Source organism: Filicampus tigris, chromosome 11 (assembly GCF_054856515.1).
Source record: "Filicampus tigris isolate MCC_2025a chromosome 11, RoL_Ftig_1.0, whole genome shotgun sequence".
NCBI classification, from domain to species: Eukaryota; Metazoa; Chordata; class Actinopteri; order Syngnathiformes; family Syngnathidae; genus Filicampus; species Filicampus tigris.
The window spans coordinates 1,930,617-1,945,000 of record NC_141227.1 but is presented as its reverse complement, the minus strand read 5'-3'; the positions used below and the strand labels follow the sequence as shown (position 1 = coordinate 1,945,000).

The following is a 14,384-nucleotide window of genomic DNA, read 5'->3' as shown; positions in this document are numbered from 1 at the left end:
CACATATATACACGTATATATATATATACACATATATACACGTATATATATATATACACATACATACACGTATATATATATATACACATACATACACGTATATATATATATACACATACATACACGTATATATATATATACACATACATACACGTATATATATATATATACACATACATACACGTATATATATATATATACACATACATACACGTATATATATATATATACACATACATACACGTATATATATATACACATACATACACGTATATATATATACACATACATACACGTATATATATATACACATACATACACGTATATATATATACACATACATACACGTATATATATATACACATACATACACGTATATATATATACACATACATACACGTATATATATATACACATACATACACGTATATATATATACACATACATACACGTATATATATATACACATACATACATATACACATACGTATATATACACATACGTATATATATACATACGTATATATATATACATACGTATATATATATACATACGTATATACATACATACGTATATACATACATACGTATATACATACATACGTATATACATACATACGTATATACACATACGTATATATACATACGTATATATACATACGTATATATACATACGTATATATACATACGTATATATACATACGTATATATACATACGTATATATACATACGTATATATACACACGTATATATACACACGTATATATACACACGTATATATACACACGTATATATACACACGTATATATACACACGTATATATATACACACACGTATATATATACACACGTATATATATACACATGTATATATACATACGTATATATACATACGTATATATACATACGTATATATATACACACACATATATATATACACGTATATATATATACATATATATATACACACATAAGCACCTTTTCAACAGATCTTCCCAAAAACACTGAGCTGAGACAGCAGGTTTGACTGACCACAGCACACAAAGCTATGAACCGATTATTGGCTTATACAAGCGCTTGGGTTGTGCAGCTTTTAATTGGTTTGAATGCAGGTTTTGTTATTTATTTTTTCTATCAAATTGGGTTCTGTGTTTTTATCTTGTATTTTACTATAATACAGTATATTATCTAAGGAAATGTTCAAGAACAAAAAATACAGGTAACCACTTCTCAGAAGAAAAGTGTTTGAGGCATGGCACATGCATGTGCAAACGGCCAGCATGGTACCACTGCTGCCTTCAAAAAAGTGTTTTCTTGACTGTGAAACCTCCTCAACTTGACAGTTTGCAGTTAAAATTACATTATTTTATTTAAAGTCCACTGTGGCTGTGTACAAAAGCAAATGAAATATTTAATTCAAATGCTTTTGGACCCAAGTGTAAATAAAGGATTAATTAAAAAATAAATACCTTAACATGCTCAGTATATCTTCTCTGGCTGTCAGCGTCTTAGAGGAGTCAATAAGCTGCTGCAGTAATTGAGTTTGGGATTCCTCGACATAAGGTGATGACGTTTCATGCTGCTGCTCTGGTGTCAAACAGCTACAGCCATTAGTGCGAATGAAGTGATCCACAGATGCTTTGTAGGAACTTGCTTGTGGCGGTGAGGAAGAAGGAGCCATCGCTAGAACTGAACCGGGGAGGTCAAGAACCTACAAGGTGAGAAATGGATAATCACGCATCGATTTGAGACATTAAAGCACACTGACTGACACAGTCAAAAGTGACTGAACTGGACAAAAGAAAATAAAACACCCAGTTGTGGTATTGCACATCAGCCAAATGTCCCACGCACATATGAAATCCACTTACGGCAATGGGGAAAAAAACGGACTCACTGCATTTTTATCGAGACACATTCTGACGTGCCACATATATTGTACATGTTTTTTTTTTTTTTTTTTTTTTAAGTGAACCACAAACAACATGGCGTGATTGTCATGTAATAATTGATCAATCTGATCACTTGAATCAGGTGTGTTGCAGCAGACAGATTGAAAACAGGCAGGAAAGTGGCCCTTGAGGACCGGAGCTGGACATGTCTGCTGTAGTCCTTTACAAAGTTTGCACACACCGCAGCCAAACAGATCTTACATGTGACATCTGTCAGGTTTCAGGATCGTCGCTGAGCAACATGGAGTTTCAGCTCCCTCCTAAAATTTTCTGTTAGATTTAGGTGTGGAAACTGGCTAGGCCACTCCAGAACATTGATATGCTTCTTACAGAGCCACTCTTGGTTATCCTGGCTGTGTGCTTCGGGATCATTGTCATGTGGAAGACCCAGCCACCACATGTCCAATGCTCTGACTGGGGGAAGGAGGTTGTTGGCCAAAATCTCACGATATGTGGCCCCATTCATTCTCTACTTAATATAGTGCAGTCGTCCTGTCCCCTGTGCAGAAAAACAGACTTAAAGCGTGATGTTTCCAGCACGATGCTTCAGAGTAGGGATGGTGTTCATCCTCTTTCCTCTTCCAAACAGGTGTGGTTGAGGCCAAAAAGTTCTGTTTTGGTCTCGTCTGACCACATGACTATCCCATGACTCAGAGCTGGGAATTTTACAAAAAATTGAGCGTCCGTTATTCGTCATCCGTCTGCAGCGTGGGTAGGTACCCTTCCGTCGTCCATCATTCGCCTTTTTTTCCGGGGGTCAAAAAATAGTACCCGTCTATAGGCCGGTCCGCCTCCACTTTTAAGCGGCCGTCCATCGGCGAGTCCAACTAAACATTCACTCACACACAGAGCTGTACAACATAGCTAACTTCCAATACTAGGACCAAGCACGCTTGGAGAACGGTGAGCGACAAAGTTAGAGTATCTGTTAAGTGTGAACCAAGATATCAATTGTAAATAGCATTAGCCAAAGTTTTAACAAAACCACTGGCCTACTGAGTGTCAACCGATATTCATACATTTAATTTTCTGTCAGTGGAGGAAGCCGCTCCCCTTCTAAGTTGTGGCGTGGCACGAATGAAACGTTTGTAGTATCCAGCGATCAAACTACCTCAAGAAAGGCGAAGCGACAGTTAACCTTTGTTTTGACTGTAGCATAAGTGATACCAACAACCAGAAACAATTTTGCTCTTTAGGCGTGCTGTGCTTACATCAATTTGATCTGAAAGGGGACTTCAGACTGAGGCAGTGTAATGTAATGAAACAGGCAACTCATCTCATATGACAACTAACCTGTTCCAGAGGCACGATGTGGAAGGGGAACCCTGTAGCTACAAAAATATCTTTCAACTTTGCCACTGTTTGCAGTCTCTCCTCAACAGACTGATTCAACGCACCACCCTCTAAAAAACAAAAACATTCATTCTGATTTCTGCAACCAAGCAGGACTGCACACAGTTTCAAGTTTGATTATATTTTACCATCAATGTAGACGATGCCTGGAATGAATCTCAACTTCTTGTGGGCATTCTGACTCAAACCCTGGAAGTGGGGAGGAAAATTTGTTGTAAAAATAGGTTAAAAGCAAGGGTTTATTATTCTTTATTGCCAATTTTATCTTTTGGATAACTTTACGCAGGGACATTCACAAGACATACTGTAGGTTGAGAGGTTTTATAGAAGATTGCGAAAAAGAAAATGCACACCATTGACTTTTGACCTCAACCATCTTTTGTTAGAAATATTTTTTTAAAACACAGCACAGTCAGTTGATAACTTGACAACCTGGAATTGATACCATGTTATGCTTATTGGGCCATTGTTGGACAAGATAGTCTTTAGAGACATTCAACAATGGAACCTTTTTCTCCCTTCAGTCAGAAGTGGGGGAATATGGCTTTTTTCCCTGTTGGAATACAATAATTCATAGTACTAAATATGACATAAATAGATAGACCTCTTGGACTTGTCTGAGCATTGAAGAAGAAGAAGGACCTCCAGATACAGCCAACAGCACCTAAAAGTAGAACAAGGTAATGATCACAGGAGCTGTCGTGAACATGGGGCCTGATTTACTAAGATCCCAAATGGTGGGCACTTAATTGAGTGTTCAATAAATTGTGTGCACCGTTGCATTGCAGACAATCTACTAAAATTCTGGCACAATGGCGAGAGGGATAAAAGTGTTAGAGATCATCCAATTTCAATGAGGAATTTGGGAGAGCACCACATGCAAAAAAAAAAAGTTAGAAGAGATAGAATTGGAAGTTTTAGAGGAAGAGGCAAACCAAACATGGATATTTCAACAACATACATCATTACCCCCCCCCACACACACACACAAATGCTTTGGCAGAGGTCAGTACAATTGTGACAGTACACAGAAATGACCAAGCAAGGAAATACAGGGTTGTCTTTCCAGTTCAAATGGTAATTGGAAGAAAAAAAAGTAACAATGAGCACAATCCACTACGTTTTTTGGGGGGAATGGGCAGAGAAATATGTTGGAAGCTCTGGTTCATTATGCTGGGACTATGGCATTGTGTTTCTTGCATGAGATCACCGCATATCAAAACAATGCAGATGCTTGTGAACGTGGCGGATCTTTGATAATACAACGTTACAAGCACCTTGTGATTGATGAACGTGATCGGCACATTAAATCTAATGCAAACAGTATCACAAACGAGAAAAAAAAAAGATGATTTATATTTAGAAATAGAGGAAACAAAAATGTGCGTACATACATGCGCACACACGCAAGCAAAATTCTAACGCTGGTGATTTTTTTGTAAATACATCATTTTGCCATCAAAAGCCCATTTTCATTGTTGTTGGTGGTATTTTATAGAAGAAAATTACTGTTCAAATGTTTGAGGTGTCATTAAAAGGAAAACGTGTAGAATTCAGTGCCATCGAGTGGTCAACTAATAGAACGCAATGACCAAAGATGGATGCGTGCGCAAGTTGAGGCACACGTACTATATGGTGCCTCCGAGAGACCACACGTTGCAAGCCTACCAACCGTATCTTCAGCAGATGTGCAACAAAAATGTCATAAACAAACGACCAGAGCTGGGCTTCGCCAAACCGCCATTGCATCTGTGGGACAGCAAGGTACACAACACAGTTTTTTTTTCTTTTTCCTTACTCGGCCGCGTCTCAGGAGTGCGGCACCTGCGTGTGATGTGGTACAGGTTAAGTCCGCTCTCGATGTCGTTTGGATGACTCGGACCAACTGGGACCACGCGGGTCGATTAAATATGCAGACGGGAAATAGGCGATGCACAGCTCTGCAAACGACTTCCAGTATTTCCTCAAGTCATGAAGTGAGTGCATTGCATTTGTTACACATGCAGTAGTCATGATGCTTTGGTACTACGTTCGCCAAGTTTGTCTCCAAGTATCCGTAGCACAAAGATGGCAGCGAAACATGGCAGCCTCTTGTAGGGGAGGTATATTACTATGTGATATAATTAGAGATTACTTTACCTACGATGATATAAAAATAATTACGTTGATGTGATAGAGCATTTTTTTTTTTTAGTTGAAATTATTTTTTAAAAATGAATGATCATTGGAAAATCAAAACATTCTACACATTGTCCCTTTCAAGCAAAAATTATTAGCATAAAATGAAGTCTCGGTTGCCATAAAATATATATTTTCACAAAAAGCTTGTTTTCTGCATATTTGATCCAAAATTTGTGATTTGGGTGACACCCACCCATGTTGTATTGCTGATTACTAAACAAAATGGAATAAAGTAGAACCTCTAAGGAGAAATCACCGCAGCACAGACTAAGATTAATTGCTCTATAACAGGAGTGTCAAAGTCAAATGGACGGAGGGCCAAATAAAAAATATTGCGACAAGCCGAGGGCCGGACTGATAAAATGTTCATAAAATTTTTTTTAAATGTCCAGATTGGATCGGGTCCTTCGCGCCTGCTGCTGATATACACGCTTTATATTTCTGTAATATATTTCTTTGCCTCTATGCTTCTCACCCCCTGGCTTTTGTGTTTTTATGTTCGGAGTTACTAAATAAAAAATAAAATAAAGTACATTACTGCTACTTTTGCAACGCAGCTCGTACACTTCCGCTTATAACCCGAGAAGAAGACGCCTGCCTGTCTTGTGAAACAAGATCAGTGGAACGTTTGTGTTTCTCCTGCCAAACTGGGAACGATTTTCTGGTCGACTCGGGCTGCAAGATTGTATGAACTGAACATAATGTGAAGTAAAGCGGAGAGGATCATATGATTGTTATGATGTCTCCAGCTGACTCTATTTTAGAGTGGCAAGGTATGGATGTGTGTGATCCTGTCAGAAAACACAGGCCCGTATTCCACTTGACATGTCTATTTATTGTGGTCTGCAACAATACAGACAAAGAATAACCTATCAACATCACCCAATTCATATCCATTAGTTAACAATTTGCCAAAACATTACAATTCACTGTATTAAGCAATTAAACAGCCAAACAATACATACAATACACATTCACACATTTCATCACTAGAATAGTTAGCATACTAGCCGAAATAACTAACTAGTGTTCATCAACGTGACATCACTCACGAGAACATATATCAAGGCTATTATGTACAACAGTTACCTGACACGAACTTGAATGATTAAACTCACCTTTTAACATTTACACACAACAACAAACATGGTGAAACACGGGAAATCTGCAACTACTGAGTTTGCTGGCACGAACAAACTACAAGCTCTGTCAGCGGAAGAAAATGTAAAGAAAGGTCACGCGCTAGCAACACTAAGCGCCCGAGGACCATTCCATCCCTGCTCAAAGTGTGGGACATCTCAGAACTACATCGAAACTCAATGAATTTCTAAAATGCCAACAAGTACTTATAATAAAACAACGCGAGATTTCTAACGTAAAGTATTTATTAATAAAGCGTGTTTTTCTCTGAATAACTTTTCACCACAATCCGATTCTGAAAGCCACAAAAAGTGATGTGAAGTCTTCAGTCGGCACGTAGACGACCGAAGGACGATCCTCGCAAAAGTAGTGGTAATGTTCGTTATAACAACAGCCAGGTGGTGGTAAAGGTAGATGCAAAGAAATATATTACAGAAATAGTGTAACGAATTGGGTTATCTGTATTGTGGTCGAATTTGTGTCTAGCCAAGTTGTGTTGTTTCCAAGGTTAATGAATGCATCGTGCGGCTCGCTGGATGGGAGGGCATGCGAGCGAGAGTAGCGGAGGACGAACAGGAGAGCCGTTGCTCTTTTTTGACTGAACGGTTGTCGTACTGAATTGGCATCGGCTGTGGCCCACAGTAGCCGATTGGACTAATAAAAATGTGAAACTTTAAACTACGTCTTGGAAAACGCTACAATATATTTTAAAGCGTGATGTCATCGGCAGGCGCAAAGGACCCGATCACATCTGCTACACACACTTGCTTGCTGCGGGCCGGATCTAATAATAAAGCAATATCATACCATGGGCAGTAGAAAACCTTCTCTTGACTTTGACATAGGTGCTCTATAATATCATGCCTTGACTACTCACAGCCCGACAGAGTGTTTTGTATGGTATCTTTGGAGTGTTAGTGATACAAATTATCATAACACACTGTTGAACAGGTTGGAAACTTGGGTGGGATTAAATGGAACAGTCCTAAAATGGTTAAGGTCTTAAGTAGAGGAAAGGACTTTGTGACCATTGGAAGTTTTGAATCAGATCAGATGGCCAAGGCATTTGGGGCTATATATATCAATGTCCCCAAATGACACCAGTTCAATCAGCGTATTATAGGGGTGCTCAAGTCCAGTCCTCAAGAGCCCCTATCCAGCCTGTTTTCCGGAGCAGATAATTTGAATCAGGCCTCTTGTAGGTAGCGAGGGATGGAAAACAGGCTGGCGAGGGGCTCTTGAGAACCGGACTTGAGCACAACTGGCGTATTGTGTCACTGTCTAGAGCAGGGGTGGGCAATTCCGGTCCTCGAGGGCTGGTATCCTGCATGATTTCTATGTCACCCTGCTGCAACCCACCTTATTCAATGATCAGGATCGTTATCCAGCTTCTACAGAACTTGCTGATTATATGATCACTTACTTGAACCAGGTGTGTTGTAGCAAGGAGAGATGGAAAATGGGCAGGCCCTTGAGGACTGGTAATGCCCACCCCTGCCTGGTCTAGGGCAAATTAACACCTGGATGAACCAAAATTTCCTTCAGCTAAACGAAAACAAAACAGCTCATTGTTTTCGGCAATAAAGAAAAGAGGATTGCTGTTAGAAAACACCTGGAGTCACTGTCTTTAGAAAGCAAAGGCCAAATCCGAAATCGTGTGGTGCTGATGGACTAAGACCTGACTTTCAGCAATCATATAAGATCATTCACTAAAACAGCCTTTTGCCAGCTGAAAAAACCTATCCAGAGGGGTTGCATGCTCCAAGCAGACCAGGAGAAATTTATTCCTGCTTTCATCCCCAGTAGACTTGATTATTGTAACGGTCTTCTTACTGGTCTCCCTCAAAAGAGCATCAAACAGCTGGAGCTCATTCAGAACACTGCTGCTCGGTACTTACCAGAACAAAGAGATCGGAAAACATTACTCCAGTTCTAAGGCCTTTATACTGTCTCCCAATTAACCGTAGAATAGATTTAAATTAAATTGAATTTTGCTACTGGCCTATAAATCACTGAATGCTTTGGGTCTTTAATACATTAATGAAATGCTGATTGAATATAAACTGTGTAGGGCCCTGAGATCTGCAAACTTGGGTCAATTAGTGGAGCTCAGAGTTCAAGGTAAACATGGTGAAGCTGCATTTAGTTTTCATGCTGCACACAAATGGAACAAGCTGCCAACAGAAGTGAAGTCAGCTCCGAGTGTAAATGCTTTTAAATCCATGTTAAAAAAAACGTATTGTTCTCATACCTTTGATTCAGGTCCTCTAAACAATTTTATTTATTTTTTTCTTTTATATATTTTCGAAAACAACTTCTATTTCTTTACTTATTACTTTACTTTAATATTTTTAAAGTCTTCTGTTGATGTGTTTAAATGTTGTAATTTTGTTAGCTACTTTTGTTTTCTCTGCTTTGGTTTTGAATGTCGTTAACTGTTGTGTTTGTGAATGCTTGTAGCTGTTGCCTTTGCTTGTGTGAAGCACATTTAGTTGCCTTGTGTAAGAAATGTGCTATATGAATAAAACTGCCTTGCCTTAGGTTTTGGCAAAATAAAATCAAAATTGATACATATTATAACAGTAGTGTAAAGAAAAAATACAATACCTTTTCTCCAGGGAAAATCACTCTGTTTTTGCCCAGTATGGCCCTGAATTTGTGAAGGAAGTACTGTTCAAAACAGTCCCTAACACAAACAAAATGCAAAAAGTATAAGACAAAACATCAAATTAAACTGCAACAACATGCGCTATATAAATAAAATTGTTTTGTATAGTATTGTATACTGGTGTGTGTAAAAAGGTGGTCCAGTTCACTTTAATATACTGAACTCAATATGGCTTTTCAAGAGATGGGCCTCAACAATGGCAAATGATAATTTGCCAACAGTAGCTTTTGGAGCGTCTGTTTGATTTTTCCAAAAGTGCAAGTTTCAGCTAACAAGAGACACTAAGTGAGCTTTGCTGTGTATAACAGACTTTGTATCAGGCTTCCAGTGAGTACAACAGTGTTCTTTATTGTATTTTATTTTTTTTACATTTTCCGCAAGTGAGGAATTTCAACGCAATGGACTATATAATTTTATAATTTACGAAAAGATTAACAGTGACTTTTTTCTCATTGACAAATGCAAAAGATAGTTTGTCTATGCACAAGACAATAAACCAAATTCCTGAGTCATTTCAATGTAGGAACTCATTGAATAGTTTATTCGAGTGGAAGCCTGCATGTGACTATTTTTTCTACTATGATTATATTCTGAACCATGCAATGTTTAGGTGGCATGATATTTATTTGACTTTTTGCATAATTAAGTCTGTTGATTATTTTGATCTATTAAAAACTGTGTTACTAAAAGCTGGTAAATTTAGGTTTTTCAGTTATCTTTGTGACTGAGGAATTGTTGTATTGTGCCAGCAACGGTTTTGTATTTTCTCATACTTTTGAAAATATATAAAGATTTTTGTCAAAATTACGGCAATAATATGGCTGCTTTTTTTTCCAGATAATATTGCATAATAGCAGTCGCCATAAATAAATGGAAAAGTATAAAGATATTCCATTTGATCGGAATTGGTATCGGCCGATCTCACTCATGCATGATCGGTATCGGTGTCATAAAACCCTGATCGGAACATCCCTAGTAACATCTCATATCAGCGATGATGTCATGAGTATGTATGAATATGATTTGACATGTACAGCTTGAAGCCTTTTGTGCTTCCTGACAGTTACCGGACTGTTTTAAATGTGATATAAAACTGTTGCATAATTGATATTGGTCATTGACAATTTGGGGGGTATCATACTGCATGTTGTGAATACGAATTGACCAGTTGCATCATTTACATTGCATCAGATGTTAGATGATGACGTTGAGGGAAAATAAGACATTCAAGTATTTTTTTCCCTTTAAATGTATGGGTGCTTGAGTAGCCATATCAGCAAGGTTGGCGGGGTTTGACATAAATTGTGGCCCGATGGCCCTTGACTACTATGCCGCTGTGTCCTGCATCTACCTGGTTGGATCAGTCTAAATTTCCAAGTCACAACCGGCAAAAATAGCCCTAAAGTGCATTTTTTTTGTTTCCGGCCAAAAGACTTCTCACCGAAACAAGATGTTGGTATGATGCAAGAAAAAACATGACTGGAACACACACTGGATAAATTGGGGATTGCCTCATGTCACTAGCTTTGGCTTGCCAGATCACTGCTACCCGTAACAGATTCCTACTCGCAGCTGTGGGACCATGGAATAGATTAACAGCAATGGCAGTGATGCAGTGACAGTATTATGTCCAAGCAAACAACTGCGTGCTAAAGAGTACTTTATTCATCAAAAAAGTTTTAGGACATTGCCCACAAACACCAAGATAATTTACAGCTCTGTGTCTTTAGGTCATAACGCGTCGGTAAACGTCATACGACTGGGTGAGTGATATTTTTAAGTAATTGTTTATGTTTGTTTCTATGCCGGTCCTTCAAAATGTCTTTACATGCAAACGGTTGGGGGCATTAAGAATTTTGTGGACCGCTCCCTTTATAAAAAATAAAATAAAATATTTGTTGCGCATTGTTGGAATGTCAGTGCAAAGTAAATATTTTAATTATTTTTGAACAGATTTATTCTTTGAAGCATTAATATTAATTTCTGCAATTGCAATGCCTAGATTTGAGTGAGGATAGTATACAGTCATAGCTATGAATGCAATTGTACAGTATAAAGACGCTAAATACGAAATAATCATTAAAACTTTACGTATTACATCATGAACATACGGAGACCAGTATGACTTCTAACAGGACTTCCATAACATGGCTCTTCCCAGACTACCACTCATAAATGCTTCATGTCGGACCCTGGTTGGAAAGACCAATGGTCATGGACCAGTAAGCCATACTGATGTGCATCTTACCTGCAGTATTGGTCTGCTGCTCTGATGGCCACAACGGCAATCACCTCCTTGCATTTGACACATTTCTTCGACAAGCTATGAGATCAAGCAGTCATCATGAGAATCTTTATACTAAAAAAAGTATTTAAAAATTCAACAACCAACCGTGGAAGTGCCCCTGGACAGCTGAGAATGATCACATTTTTAAAAAGTAAACCCACGCTTTATTTTTTTAATTTTATGAATTATGTTTTGAATAACCCACTATTTGCTTTAAATGTATTTTAGTCAATTGTTTCATGGTCGACTGAAATGTTACTTTTGATATAAACAACTTTTTAACTTTGAATCATTTCAAACTTCCATTACCTATACCGCTTGTCCTCACAAGGGTCGCGGGGCGTGCTGGAGCCTATCCCAGCTGTCTTCGGGCAGTAGGCAGGGTACACCCAGAATTGGTTGCCAGCCAATCGCAGGGCACCCAGAGACAAACATCCACACTCACCTAGGGGCAATTTAGAGAGTCCAATCAACTTACCATGCATGTTTTTGGAATGTGGGAGGAAACTAGAGTACCTGGAAAAAACCCACGCAGGCACGGACGGGGAGAACATGTAAACTCCACACAGGGAGGCTGGAGCCGGGATCGAACCCACGACCCCTGAACTGTGAGGCGGACGTGCTAACCGACCACCGCTCATTTCAAACATTTAAATGTTATATTGTTCTTATTGCTATATTTAAATTAGTTTTTGAACACTTTAGAATTTGTTGAGATGTAAAATTAAACAAAATAAAATAAAAAAAATAAAAAATTAAGTCCTGTTTTGAATTTCCTCTGTTCTGTAGTTTCTCCTTATATGGTATTTCCTGACAGTTTTATCATCAACAGGGTGTCTGTTGACCGTTTTTTTTTCAAATTGTAGAAAATTAAAACAAAAATTAAGAACAATAAACGTCTCTAAAAACACTGTCTTACAATCAATACATGTTTTATGTTAGTAGGTACAATACATCTCAAAGCGCCGGATTACGTTCACGTCTTTGATCGAGTGGCAGGGAGACCCCTTGCAAAATAATTATTTTTCGGGATGTGACAAGCAATGATAGTCACCCCAGTTTATGACATTAGCAAACGCCCAGTTTACCTATTAAGGAGGGTTAATTAATGCACAATTAAGGATGAATCATAGAAATGCCCACTTGGAATAGGCATATGCGGCTGCATTATCTGAAACCTTAATGAGAATATCTGAAGAATTAAAAGTTACAAGACTTTATGTGATGAAAAACATGTCTTGATTCACAGCTTTTTTTGTTTTTTTTATAAGATAAGATAAGATAAGAATGCCTTTATTGATCCCACAGTGGGGAAATTTTCGTTGTTACAGTAGCAAGGATATAGGTCACACAGGGGCGGCGGCATAATGTGGCCATTAATGTATAACATTGATGGCAAACAAAGGATGTTAATTGTGCCTCATTTACATATTTTTAATCACCTTTTGTCTGTTATTAACCCATCAACGTGATCTTGGCGAAGTTTGTCATGCTTTTTTTAGGCTAAATGATTAATTTTAGCTTGTGACCATTTTGGAAATTTTGCTAACATACCTAATGTTTGCGCCAATTTTGACTGTAAAATCACAATTACCATTTCAATTACAATTGAGCAGTTTATTTAAAAAATAAAAGTTATAGGTCGACCAGCTTCATGGAACCGATAGTGTTAGACGTTGTTCCACTATTGTACCTGGCCATTCCACATTTATGTAATGTACCTGGTAATATTTTTACGCGTGCTTACTGAAACTTAACGAGTAACGATGCTTCTTATCAACGTGCATGCCCGTCAATCAAGCTCAACAATCATTTTGTATTGGCGTCACCTCACTTCATTCTGGCACATAGGCAAGACCAAATTGAATCAAACCATCGCCCCTGTTTACCTAATACAGCGGTTCCTTAATTGTGTGACGAAGTTTTAACCAAACAAAGAAGTACCTTGGAACCTCCTCCTGCGCCAAGTCATCATGATAGGCTTCAACTACCTGACACATCGGGCCAAATGCAAACAAGTAAGGAGCTCTTGGGACGTGAACGAGTCACTATCTCTGAAAAGCGGCTTAAACGCGTGTCACCAAAAAGTAGTTCAGTTCAGTTCAGTTCCGTCTTCGTCTTCTTCTGCTCCTACTTCTTCTCTTGGTGTTCAATAGTGGCTGGCAAATAACGTTTAGGTGCATTACCGCTACCTACTGGTACGGAATTTCGGAGTTATTTTTCATGCATTAATAATACCTTGTGGCATAGATTTAATGAGAATAAGCCAAAATCATCAAGCGATATTTCAAAATCGAAAAACCGTAGAACACTCGCTTAGACACGTGTTGTAAATTACACTGCGGTCAAGCTTTCACGCTCTCGTTTTTCCGTGGTCAAGCTATCCGCTCCTACGTTTTTGAGTGCGCGCGTATTCCAAACCTTACGGTAAATGCTTTTCCGCATGTCGCAACTATGCACAATATTTCTCCATTAAGTAGATAATCATTCCATTGGATTCTTCTTACAGGTGGCCCATACTATCAGCATACAAAGTTTGGACTGGTTTTACTGTACAGTTTTTTGTTTTTTTTAAATTAGAGGCAAAGTCTGCACAAAATACAGTACATGCAGTAGACAATTTCCCTCACATTTGAACTGCCATAAAAAACATTCGTCCAATAAGTAGAAAATAATTCCAGTGGGTTCTTCTTCCTGAAGAAGAATACTATCATCATGTAAAGTTTGGACTGATTTCACTGTATAGATTTTTCAAAAATTAGAGGCAAAGTCAGCACAAAAGACAGTACATACAGTACAGAAAT

The 14,384-nt window shown here is 38.2% G+C and overlaps 1 protein-coding gene across 2 annotated transcripts in view; it reads right to left on the bottom strand.

Moving 5' to 3' along the window:
- The window catches only part of ctu2 (cytosolic thiouridylase subunit 2 homolog (S. pombe)), a 30,662-nt gene extending 16,900 nt beyond the window's left edge, over positions 1–13,762 (bottom strand). The window contains exons 1-7 of one of the 2 annotated variants that reach the window (XM_086044334.1): positions 13,525–13,762; positions 11,542–11,616; positions 9,233–9,311; positions 3,909–3,968; positions 3,433–3,493; positions 3,245–3,354; positions 1,469–1,710 (exon numbers count right to left, since the gene is read on the bottom strand). In XM_086044334.1, coding sequence (XP_085900460.1) covers positions 1,469–1,710; positions 3,245–3,354; positions 3,433–3,493; positions 3,909–3,968; positions 9,233–9,311; positions 11,542–11,616; positions 13,525–13,580 — 683 coding nt within the window. In that variant the 5' untranslated portion in view covers positions 13,581–13,762. The remainder of the gene's footprint in view (positions 1–1,468; positions 1,711–3,244; positions 3,355–3,432; positions 3,494–3,908; positions 3,969–9,232; positions 9,312–11,541; positions 11,617–13,524) is intronic. The other variant, XM_086044333.1, reaches the window with a different exon arrangement.
- Between the last annotated feature and the right edge of the window lie 622 nt (positions 13,763–14,384).